The sequence below is a fragment of the Ostrea edulis genome, chromosome 10, assembly GCF_947568905.1.
Source record: "Ostrea edulis chromosome 10, xbOstEdul1.1, whole genome shotgun sequence".
NCBI classification, from domain to species: Eukaryota; Metazoa; Mollusca; class Bivalvia; order Ostreida; family Ostreidae; genus Ostrea; species Ostrea edulis.
In genome coordinates, this window is record NC_079173.1 from 23,754,080 (window position 1) to 23,766,180 (window position 12,101).

A 12,101-nucleotide genomic window follows, 5' to 3' on the forward strand; every position below is an offset into this window, starting at 1 on the left:
CTTCATGAGAACCAGATTATCAAAATGGAGTACAGAGGAGTCGGTCGATTCCCTGGGAATGTACCCAGATTCCGCTACCCTCGCCCGGGAGGCCCCATGCCACGCCCACCCAGGGCATTATTATCCATGCCACCAAGAGCCAGATTTGAGCCACCAAGGCCTATACGATCTCGGTTTTATACTCCAAGAGGTAGCATTCATATGTCATTCCGTGGTTTCAAAGCGACTCCAATGGTTCCTCGCAGCCAAGCCCAGGAATCCGAAAATAAACCAGGCAAAACATCTTTAACGACAAATTTGAAAGGGGCTAATGATGGTAAGCAATTGATGTTTTGAATTTTCAAATCCCCACAGGGTTTCAACTTCGACTGGATACCTTAGGCTGTTTATATCATGTTATGCCTTAATCTCAGCGAGATTCGTCGAGGCTGGATATTTGGACTGACGCCTCTTCCGGAAGAGGCGTCAGTCCAAATATCCAGCCTCGACGAATCTCGCTGAGATTAGTTATGCCTATGGGCCAAGTGGGCCCCTGATTAAGAAATCATTTTAGCCCACATGAAATTTTTGTAACCCACACACATGAAATTGAATAACATGATTTTTTTTTACAAGAAAAAAGAAACATCAGGTCACGTTGTAATTTATTTAAAAAATTAGAATATTAAAATTCAAATTCCATTTCCATATAATTCTTTCAAACACCTCTCTCTCATTTCCACCCTCATTTCATCAACCTTGCAAAAGTTCATGGACTTAATTATCTTCACGGTGCCTGACTTTAACACACGGTTCTTCAGACTTTTTATGTGATTTCAAAAGTTCTCAGCTTTACAGTGCTGTAAAGTTTATAACTCGGGCAAACTGTCATAACAATACGGAAGTTCCGAGTTCCCCAAGAGTTATTTCCCTTTGTCGAACTCTTCCGTAAATTATGACGTAAAATATGATGACAGTGGGTACATTTCCTTCTTCTTCTTCTTCCTGTCGTTCGCCTCTACACTTGGATTTCTGCTTCCTCTACGAATCTGGTGATCTTCTGTAAGTCCTCCACTGTTCCAAATAGCTTTTCCTGGATGGTTGTTGGTAATGGCCATATCCTTTGTCTCAATGTCTGATGGTTCTTGCATGTCTGTAGAATATGTGTTGTATCTTGTTCTACCTCACCACAGGGACACATTGGGGATGGTACCACTTTCATCACTCTGTTCAGATGTTTGTTTAGTCTATTGTGTCCTGTCCTCAGTCTGAATATGACGGTTTGTTCAGGTCTCGACAGATGGTGGTAACTGTCTTGATGGTTGGATTTTCTGTACAGAGATTTTATTATGGTTTTCATCTCTGCAAGGCAGACTGGGTTTTCCTCCTGTTGTTGTCCAGCACCTTGTTTTGCGAGAATGTCAGCTTGTTCATTACCATAGACTCCACAGTGCGAAGGGATCCAATGTAGCACTGTTATGCGACTTTGAATGTTAAATAGCGCCTGTTCTAGTGATGGTAGCTTGTTGTTTGTCAATCCCTGTAATACAGACAGAGCATCTGTAAGGAAAACAACTGGAGTTGTGATATTGACTTTGTCTGTGATGGTATGTGCAGCATGACTGATGGCTTTTTCTTCAGCTTTATAGTTGGAACAATGCAAGCCTGTTGGTATTGCTTCAGATTGTCGCTCTCCATTTGGATATTGGATGTATATACCAGCCCCTCCGTTTTTTATTGCATTTGTGGCTGATCCGTCCGTGAATACTCTTATCCAAAATTCAGAGGGGTACTGTTCTTCTAGCATGGTCATAGTGTGAGTTTTCTTTACAATATCAGATTGTTCATCTTTGGATGTGATGTTTGGTACTGATGTCTGAATGCTGACATTTCTCAGTTTTTCTTCAGTAGGGTAGTCATTTACAGAAAAGGCTATAGGTTTGACTTGCTTTGGTAGCGATTCATGATGTTCTCTTTGTAAAGCTCTTGTCTCTAATACAAAACTTGATCTTTTCAGTCTTCCTGATGAGAGTTGCGTTAGTCTATTATTCATTGGGTGATCTTCAGTACAGCAGTATTTTGCGGCTTGTAACATTGCATTGCACTCCCTTCTCTTACTTAGCGGAGTTATGTTTGTTATCTCCTCCATACTATGTATTGGGGTTGACTTCATGGCACCTGTGATGATTCGTAGTGCCTGGTTCTGTACTTTGTCTAAGGTCTGTAGGTGGGTTTTTGCTGCTGTCATCCATGAGGTAGATCCATATTCGAGATGTGGACGAACATTCCCCTGGTAAACTGATTTTAATATTTTTTCATTGGCACCCCAATTTGTTCCTGCCAATTTCCACATGATGCTTAGTTTTCTTCTTGCTTTTGCTTCAGCTGATGTTATATGCTGCTTCCATGTCATTCTTTTATCAAAGGTTACTCCAAGATATGTTTGTTGGTCTTCAATCTCTAGTGATGTGCTGCCCAGTTTAAGCTGTACAGATTGGTGTTTCTGGGAGAGTGAGAACAGAGTTACAGTTGTTTTTTCTCTGTTGATTGTAACACACCATTGCTCAACCCATGTCACTACCCTGTCTAAAGCAGTTTGTATTCTGTATTTTGCTGTGGTTGTATATTCCTCTGAGCACCAGAGAACAAGATCGTCTGCATAAAGGGCTGTGTGTACACCTTTTGGTAGCTGTTGAACAAGATTGTTCATATAGAGGATAAAAAGGGTCGTCGGGAGTACTCCTCCCTGTGGAACCCCTTGTCGTAGAAGGACTTTTTTTCCACACTGTCCATCAACCAAAACTCTGGCTTTTCTGTTGTTCAAATATGATACATTTCCTAATTACTATTGTTGTATTATTTCTTAAAAGATGATATCCAGAGTTTCTGAGACCATCCTATCTCAGGGGAAAGGCAACTTTAGTGAGTTTATGAGTATTGGATAACAAAATGGCTCAAACAAATATTGTTAATTGCCATCTTTCTTTGATAAAAGCGTCACTCATGTAGAAGAGGAAACGAATAATGATTCAATAGCCAATTTGATGATCTTATTCAAACAAATTATGCTTGATATGGCCAGAATATGCATATCAGTGATTGATATAAACAAAAGTTACGCTTTTATTACATTAATCATACGTAATCGTTATGTACAATGCCAGTCTACGATATAATGTATACATTGTGTACCCACCATACGTCATAAAATGCGAAAGAGTTCGACAAAGGGAAATAACTTTTGGGTAACTCGGAACTTGTGTATTTGACCTTTCCAAAAGGCTTTCGTGTCATGTTTTGTAGACACAGCACATGTCATCCCCTTTTCTTCATCAACCCATATTCTCCCCTTCTGTCCACTTTGGTAAATACAGACACTTTCTTTTCGTTTGAAGCAACCCTTGCATTGTTCATCTTCTTCTGGTAATATGTTTTGGAAGGTTTGATACCCCAGGAATGTCTCGCCAAGTGGGAAAACCTCGACCAAAAAATGAACTTTGATTATATTGGGACTCGGATCGGTTGGAAAGTAAAATGTTGATTGGACAATTATGGTCGCCAATTGGGCACCGAGAACGGAAATTTAGGGTGCCTACAAGCAAAGTATAGTTGCCAATGCAAGTGGACGAGTGTTAATTTGGAACCCTGCCCCATATCAGAGGATTTCGTGCCAGCAGAGATTACATACATTGGCCTACATAAATAACTTATAAATTTATATAAAATCTATCAAAATTATATAAATATTTTATGTGATTGTCGCATGTATACCACTGATTGGGAAGGCCAAAATGGCCTATGGGACTATGGCCCCACGGTTCAAGTTTTCAATGGGCCATTTTCAGATTTAATGGGCCATCAACATATTTTGAATGGCCATTTTCAATAAATAGCAAATGAGCAGTGGAACATTATTGTTTTAATTGAAACTGAACCATGACCACGATCTTTTCCACTGCTCTTGAAAATGTTTCTTCTTTGTTTCAATGTCTCGTTCTCAACGGTATAATTGCTTTTATCGGTATTGGTTTTTGAAGAAGGTCTCTCGTCGTTTTTTTCATTATTTTTTAATTTCACTTTCTGTTGTTTCTATATATGTCCTTGGACTTTCGAAGCTTAAGAATAAGATGTGATGAGATGTGGTGTAAGAGGAAATAGTTTATTGGTTACCTATTTTGATTTGTATTGCTTCAACCAATGAGATTCGGTGTATCAGAATACATAAGAATTAAAAATGAAAGTACAAAAAATAAGTAAGTCATACCCAATTCACTTCTAGAGGAAAAACGTAAGTTATAATCGATAATGAATGCGCACTTTGGCGCATGGATTAAATAATTTATGTGCCAATTTTCACCTGAATGGGACTATGGCGCAGGACGCATGGCCTTTCCAATCACTGGTATACATGTGTGAGATTATTTATTAGTAACATTACTGCTTAAATGCTTTATTGAAATACATTTATCAGTGAAAGGCATAATGCAAACATGATATTGAAAAAAAATAATGCACATATTAAGGTTTATTCTTTTGGTGAAGTATGAGAGCTACCTCTCCTTGCTCTTGTCCTTTATCATGATATGTTTTATGGCGTGACTGTTGAGACGAGTAAATACCCATCATATCTTACAACATGACTATGGACCAAATCCAGGGAGCCCTGGACCTGGTAAAATTGGAAGCGGGCTTGTGGAAATTGCATACTTACAAGCCCGAAGGGCATGTGTAAATTCCAAGACTTCAACCTCCTTATTTTTTTATTATAACAATACGGAACTTTCGGGATATGCCGGAACAACCAATTATATTTGACATTTATACACCACGGTCACATGATAATAGCCAATTGTAGGGCAAAGTTGACATCGATACATATGGTGTTTCGCTAACAGACGGTCCGTAAAGAGCTATGCGCAGTCCCACGATGACGATCCAAGTCATTATTGGTGCTTAGTACCTGGGTGTAAATTAGATGGAAGGGAAAAGGCGCATTTAGACGCGTACCATTGGATGCAAGGCGTGAAGTTTTACCGATATCCTCAAGATATTCCCTAAATTTATTTCCCGCGCCGACTCGCATAATTTAATCAATTGTATTTTCCTATAAAATGGTTGTAGTGATTCCTTTCTTTCAAAGATAGCATTTAAATGCAGGAAATTGATAGCAATTGAAATATTCCATGTTTGTTTACTTAGTTGTTATTGTAATCCGGAAGTGACACGCCCTACAATTACGTTCCACGCGCGATAAAAGTCAGACTGGATTCGTATCTCGAAAGTTCCGTATTGTACTTTTGCTTTTGATTCGAATGATCAATTCATCAGATATTTCATTTTTATTTGTGAATAACGTAACATATTAGATTAAATATCATCTATTACTATTGTAGCATTAAATATACTTGATAAAGTGTTTGTTTATATTATTATTTCAAAGTGAAGCATAAAATTTTAACGACATATTATTCTACCGTGATTTCCAAGAAACTCTTTTGCATTGGAGACACAAAAAGCACAGATTGAAAAAAATGTTGACAATAGATGCTCTTCGAAAAGTATATTTCTTTGGCATTGGAAAGGCAAATAAGAATAATATTATTTAATAAAATTCTGGCCATCTAAATATTTGTTCGGGCTAGTAGAATTAGTGGATATACCTGCCTGAAGTGCATGCGCTGAAAAAACGATCTGGCAAAGACTGATGGGCTGACACTAGTTCATTTAAACCATCTATTCATTCAAAGTGGGAAATATAAGGTGGTCAGTGTAAACAGTGCACTGTGATGTCATATTATCTTTGAAGCTGTTTTTTTCTTCTTTTTTCAAGCCGAGCAAATTATCCACAACAAAATATATGATGGTATGAGAATGCTTGTCTGGAATTTTAAAACATTTGTGGTTCTTTCCAAACTGTTTATTTGTTTTATCTACGTGGTTGTCCATGAAGTGTATCATATACCACAGTGACGGCAACATTTTGTCTTAAGCATTATGGGTAATAGCTTCGCGCTCATCACAAAGCAACTTCTAATAATACTTTTAAGTTTATCACCAAGATGTGAATCTTCATTCAAATTTGCTGATTATTTTGATTGGTCACATTTTGTTGAACATTTTGTCATTCAACAATGTTCAAAGGTACTAGATTTTGATGCCAAATATTTAGAATATTTTATGGGCTTTAGTTCTTATGTTTTCTCAGCTTGGTATAAATTTTTATGCCCCCGAGATCGAAGATTGAAAGGCATATTGTTTTTGTCCTGTTTGTCATTCTGTCTGAAACTTTAACCTTGCTAATAACTTTTGAACAGTAAGGCGTGCTAGAGCTTTGATATTTCACATGAGGCCACATTTAAAAATATGTTTGTTTCCCCTCTCCCGACCCTAAATTTCAGAGGAAGGTCGGTAGGTAGGTAAAAAGTTTTTTTTTTTTAGCTAGCAGAATTTTATTTATTATGAAATTCCCATAACCATTAACAATGCCCGATACCAAACGTCGTGAAGCACATCATCCATGTTTCCTCATCAAACTCGTATAGTCAGTTCTCGCGTAAATTCTGCTTTGATTGCCACGTTTTGCAATTAGGGAAGGTGTCGATATTTCGGACAGTACTTCATGTATTTTGGAAATGCTCATTATCTAACCACTAAACTTAGGCATTGGACTACATGTATACATATTGGTTGATTCGACGAACATTGGGTTTCATCAGAATTTTCTCTGCTATTTATACCACATACTAACACTTAAATAAAGTTAGGGAGAATGTTGCAACTATGGACAATGGTGTTAGTTTTGGACACATGGTGTTATAAAATTGGTAAACTCGGTTGCTGTCTTTTATTTATGGTTCACTGACATTTTATGCTTTTGTTTTTTGCACATTATCTTAATTTATTTATGATAGTGATTTTGATTATATTTTTAAATGATATCGGTAGATCTAGTTTACCAGAAAACGTTTCAACGAGACTTGATTTTGCCGATCAAACAAAATGGATGCTGACACTAACCAATCAGAGCTGAGTTACACATGTGCATATAATTAGGTGTTTTCCAGTTTGTAAATATAGCATTAGTTCAGAAATAAGTTAAATTGAGAATGCTTCTGATTGACTGTCAAAAATATCGCATCCGTCCGAAATATCAACACTTTCCCCTGCTGAAGAACACAACTTGCACACTGGATTGCCCCGAATTCTCTTGTTTCCGCGCTCCTCGTATAGACAACATTTCTCCATCTCGATCTTGCAGATCACTAGTCCGAATTGCGAGCCGAATTCAATGTTAAACTCACTTGTAACTAATCAATAAAACAATCATGATTCTTGTACTTATTAATATCGATTAAAAGAAAATATCAATCCAAAATTCGATATTAAACAGAAGCCAACAATTGTAGTCAACCGAATTTTCACTGCCATTTGAGCAAACGAGTCTCGTGACTCAAAACAAAGCTCGACAGTTTGATAAAATGTTTTCAAGAGACTGTTTATGTGATGAAAGAACCCATAAAATCGATATTAGTAAATACAAGAAGAATCGTTTTATTGATTAGTTATGAGCTTAAAATTGAATTCGGCTTGTAAGTATTTGAAATCAACCAGAGAATGCCGCCTCCAGCTGGAGGGGGCGAAATTTCTAGATTTCGGACCAGAACACCTCCTGTATTCGTATTATTATTTTTTAATTTTGGATTGAAACCAAAGAAGATATAGAAAATTTTTGTCATTATAAAATACTGATCTGCACCAGAAACAACCTTGAATTTTTCTTAAAATTAAAAAAAAAACTTCACCAGAATGGCGTAATAAAAACTTATGGGTCGGTGTGAATTTTCAGACTCGGTCGGGCGAGGGGAAACAAACAATATTTTTATTTTGGCCTGAATATTCCTTGTGACAACACCTTTCGATAGGTACTAAACCTTTTCAAGTTTTGACCTTGGCATTTGACCTACTTTTTAAAAATTTGACATTGGTCATAACTTTTAAATGGTAGATATTAGAGCTTTCATATTGCACATGAGCATTTCTTGTGACAAGATTTTTTTTACTGGTACCAAGATATTTGTCCCTGTGACCTTGGCCATCTTTTAAATTGGCCATTATTGGGGGCATTTGTGTTTCACAAACACATCTTGTTTTTTAAATTTTAACATGTATCCATGATATGAGAGTAGCTATTGTATTTTATCATATTACAAAGTTAATACGTTTCAATTTTGTAGATTCCACTATCCCAAAGCAAATAGATTCCCATGCAGAGACTTCTAAATCATCAGACATGTCAAACACAGGTAAATGTACCCTACAGTACAGAAAGAAATTAATTATTCAATGTACGTAAATATGTAATTTGAAATTGTTGATCACTGTCACTCCAGATTACCTCTTTCTAACAGAGGTCAGGGCTTGAAACTAACTTTTTATAAATGTCGCCAGTCCAGCTGGACTGATAGGGTTTATTTTCAAGAATTGTCCGCAAAAACATTTACCAGTCCACAAGGGTTTTCTGGAAATAATTAAACATATTTCGTTAATGTTATTGAAAGAAAATAATGAGATTTAACTTGACATGCCTCAGACAATACTGCAACACTAATCAGGTTCGTCTGATGTCCACAGAGGAATGCCAAAGGCGTGTTTAAGATTCGATATAAAGCAAGTTTTTCAAAATGAGGTTTTAGAAAATTGACCAGTCACGGACTGATGGGCATATATGTTAATTTCGAGCCCTGGAGGTAGGTGGATATTATGGTTGTACTTGACATTTAGTTTGTTTTTTACTTGAGGGTTTATCACTCTACTAAGTCAAGGCAAAGGTCACATGTATAGCTCTGTAACAAACGGTGATTAAAGTGGTTCAGATGGTAGAACGGATATTACGAATTCACCTAGAAAACACAAAGTTCATATTTCTTAATAGGCAATTCAAATGGACAATCTGGGAACCAAGGAGGTGAGGACTTACATCACAGAGACAGAGCTAGTCAAGATCCCCATAGTGATAAAACATCTAATGAGGGAGTAAATATGAAAGATATGAACAAACCAGTCAATCAGGATGCATATTTTGAAGAGACAGCCAACCAGGATTCATATTCTCACAGCACAGCCAATCAGGATTCATATTCACATGACACAGCCTATAAGGATTCATATTCTCACAGCACAGCCAATAAGGATTCATATTCACATGACACAGCCAATCAGGATTCATATTCTCACAGCACAGCCAATAAGGATTCATATTCTCACAGCACAGCCAATCAGGATTCATATTCACATGACACAGCCAATAAGGATTCATATTCTCACAGCACAGCCAATCGGGATTCATATTCAAAGCAAATTCCCCATCAGGAGTCAAACCAGGATTCCTACCCTTGTAACCAAGAGAATACAGGCCCAGATCATGGGAATAAAAAGACAGAGGGGGGAGGGGATAAAGAGGAGGCAGATTCTGATGATGAGAACACAGGCTTTTGCCAATTCTGTAGCATGTCTTTTGCCAGTGATGAGGTGAGTTTGTAACTGCCAGTCTGAAGTTTTGTCCACCAAATGTTCGGTGTTCCTCAAATTGTCAGAACGTTTAATGTTCGGACTTGTCATATTTTGAAAATATTCAGCATGCAAGAATCAGATTAAGAATACAACTCAAGATTAAACATGATTGGATAGATACATATTTTTAGTATAGATATTAGTAATGAAAGTTATTTTTGAATATATTATGTTAAATGGTTTATCTTGCAATAGAGATATATGTGAAATCAAGAATCTCACACATTTCCTAAGAAGTGCAGTATATACAATTACATGCAATGATTGGTCACTGTAGTCAAACTATATTCGCAATATGTGTAGTTTCTGATCATTAGAAATATATATATCTGCTTACTGAACTTATATGACAGTTTTTCACAAATATAATTTCCAACTTTGTTCTATCACAAATTATTTCAGATGCTTGATCACGTGAAATATGATTATGGCATTTGTATGGGACATTTCTTTATTTTTATCAATGTTTACTATCAGGCCTACGGGAAGCACACACGAGGCTTGCTTCACACGCAGAAAGTAATGGAGGCAGAGACAGTCAAGGAAGATCGGGTACCAGAAATTAAAGGTGTGTTCTCAGAAATATGTCAGGAAGTAAAGGTGTGCTCTTAGAAATATGCCAGGAAGTAAAGGTGTGTTCTTAGAAATATGCCAGGAAGTAAAGGTGTGTTCTCAGAAATATGTCAGGAAGTAAAGGTGTGCTCTTAGAAATATATCAGGAAGTAAAGGTGTGCTCAGTAATATGTCAGGAAGTAAAGGTGTGTTCTCAGTTAATATGTCAGGAAGTAAAGGTGTGTTCTCAGTAATATGTCAGGAAGTAAAGGTGTGTTCTCAGTTAATATGTCAGGAAGTAAAGATGTGTTCTCAGTAATATGTCAGGAAGTAAAGGTGTGTTCTCAGTTAATATGTCAGGAAGTAAAGGTGTGTTCTCAGTTAATATGTCAGGAAGTAAAGGTGTGTTCTCAGTTAATATGTCAGGAAGTAAAGATGTGCTCAGTAATATGTCAGGAAGTAAAGGTGTGTTCTCAGTAATATGTCAGGAAGTAAAGATGTGCTCAGTAATATGTCAGGAAGTAAAGGTGTGTTCTCAGTAATATGTCAGGAAGTAAAGGTGTGTTCTCAGTTAATATGTCAGGAAGTAAAGGTGTGCTCAGTAATATGTCAGGAAGTAAAGGTGTGCTCAGTAATATGTCAGGAAGTAAAGGTATGCTCAGTAATATGTCAGGAAGTAAAGATGTGTTCTCAGTTAATATGTCAGGAAGTATAGATGTGTTCTCAGTAATATGCCAGGAAGTAAAGATGTGTTCTCAGTAATATGTCAGGAAGTAAAGGTGTCCTCAGTAATATATCCTCTGTCTGATGCCTAATCCTTACTATATTATACATAATAAAATACTGTTTTAATCAAATTCCTTACCATGCTTACATTGCAGGGGTACCTTATTTGGGAAAATTGCAATTTTGTTTTCAATTTTGTTATTTCACAAGAACCTAAAATCACGAGTGCTCTACTCTACAGGACATCAATTGATATGTATCTGAATATATGTACTAATCATCAATACATTATATATTCTGAATGTATGTACTAATTATCAATAATATATTCTGAATGTATGTACTAATCATCAATACATTATATATTTAGATCTCGCAGTACCAGATACTGCTGGTTCTGCCAAAATGGAAAACAAAGCTTCAGAGAAAGATCTTCAATATATCAAACAAACAGGATTTAATACCCAGGGGAACAGAGGCAGAGGGGGTTATCATTCACCTACTAAAGACTTCAGCAGAGGTCAAAGTGAGCAAGGTTATAGCCAAGGACATAACGTCAGAGGAACTTCAGGACGAGGGAGAGGTCAGGGTTTCAATAGATATGGTAAGAACTTTAGTGATTATAATATGACAGCTATTGGTCAAAGATCCCTGCAGGAACAGGAAGGAGAGGGGTATTCTGGGTATGGAGAAAATGATGAATACCAGGATTATGGAGGTCAAGAGTGTTGTGAAAACTACGAAGAGGGTGAGGATTATGGGGATTACGGCGGCAGTGGTGACTATAACAACAGTCAACAAGAACAGAATACAGACGGGCCAGAGGAAGAAGAATACAGTTTTAACAGCAGTAACTGGATGGATATAGACAAGACTCCGGAAAAGATTCCTGTTAGTGAGAGGGACCTGGATCCAGACACGCTAGGAAAGCCACAGTTCCCCAATGATTTCTACTGCAAGGTGAGTAGACATTTCTTAAAACAGTTAATATACTGAAAGCCACAGTTCTCCAATGACTTCTACTGCAAGGTGTGTAGACATTTCTTAAAACAGTTAATATACTGAAAGCCACAGTTCTCCAATGACTTCTACTGCAAGGTGTGTAGACATTTCTTAAAACAGTTAATATACTGAAAGCCACAGTTCTCCAATGACTTCTACTACAAGGTGTGTAGACATTTCTTAAAACAGTTAATATACTGAAAGCCACAGTTCTCCAATGACTTCTACTGCAAGGTGTGTAGACATTTCTTAAAACAGTTAATATACTGAAA

At 37.0% G+C, this 12,101-nt stretch overlaps 1 protein-coding gene across 2 annotated transcripts in view; it reads left to right on the forward strand.

Annotated features, from left to right (window-relative positions):
- LOC125665584 (uncharacterized) overlaps positions 1–12,101 on the forward strand; it is a 46,155-nt gene continuing 34,054 nt past the window's right edge. Inside the window, exons 1-5 of one of the 2 annotated variants that reach the window (XM_048898292.2) lie at positions 1–316; positions 8,214–8,282; positions 8,912–9,507; positions 10,027–10,117; positions 11,198–11,787. In XM_048898292.2, the coding sequence (XP_048754249.2) occupies positions 25–316; positions 8,214–8,282; positions 8,912–9,507; positions 10,027–10,117; positions 11,198–11,787 (1,638 nt within the window). In that variant the 5' untranslated portion in view covers positions 1–24. The remainder of the gene's footprint in view (positions 317–8,213; positions 8,283–8,911; positions 9,508–10,026; positions 10,118–11,197; positions 11,788–12,101) is intronic. The other variant, XM_056152324.1, reaches the window with a different exon arrangement.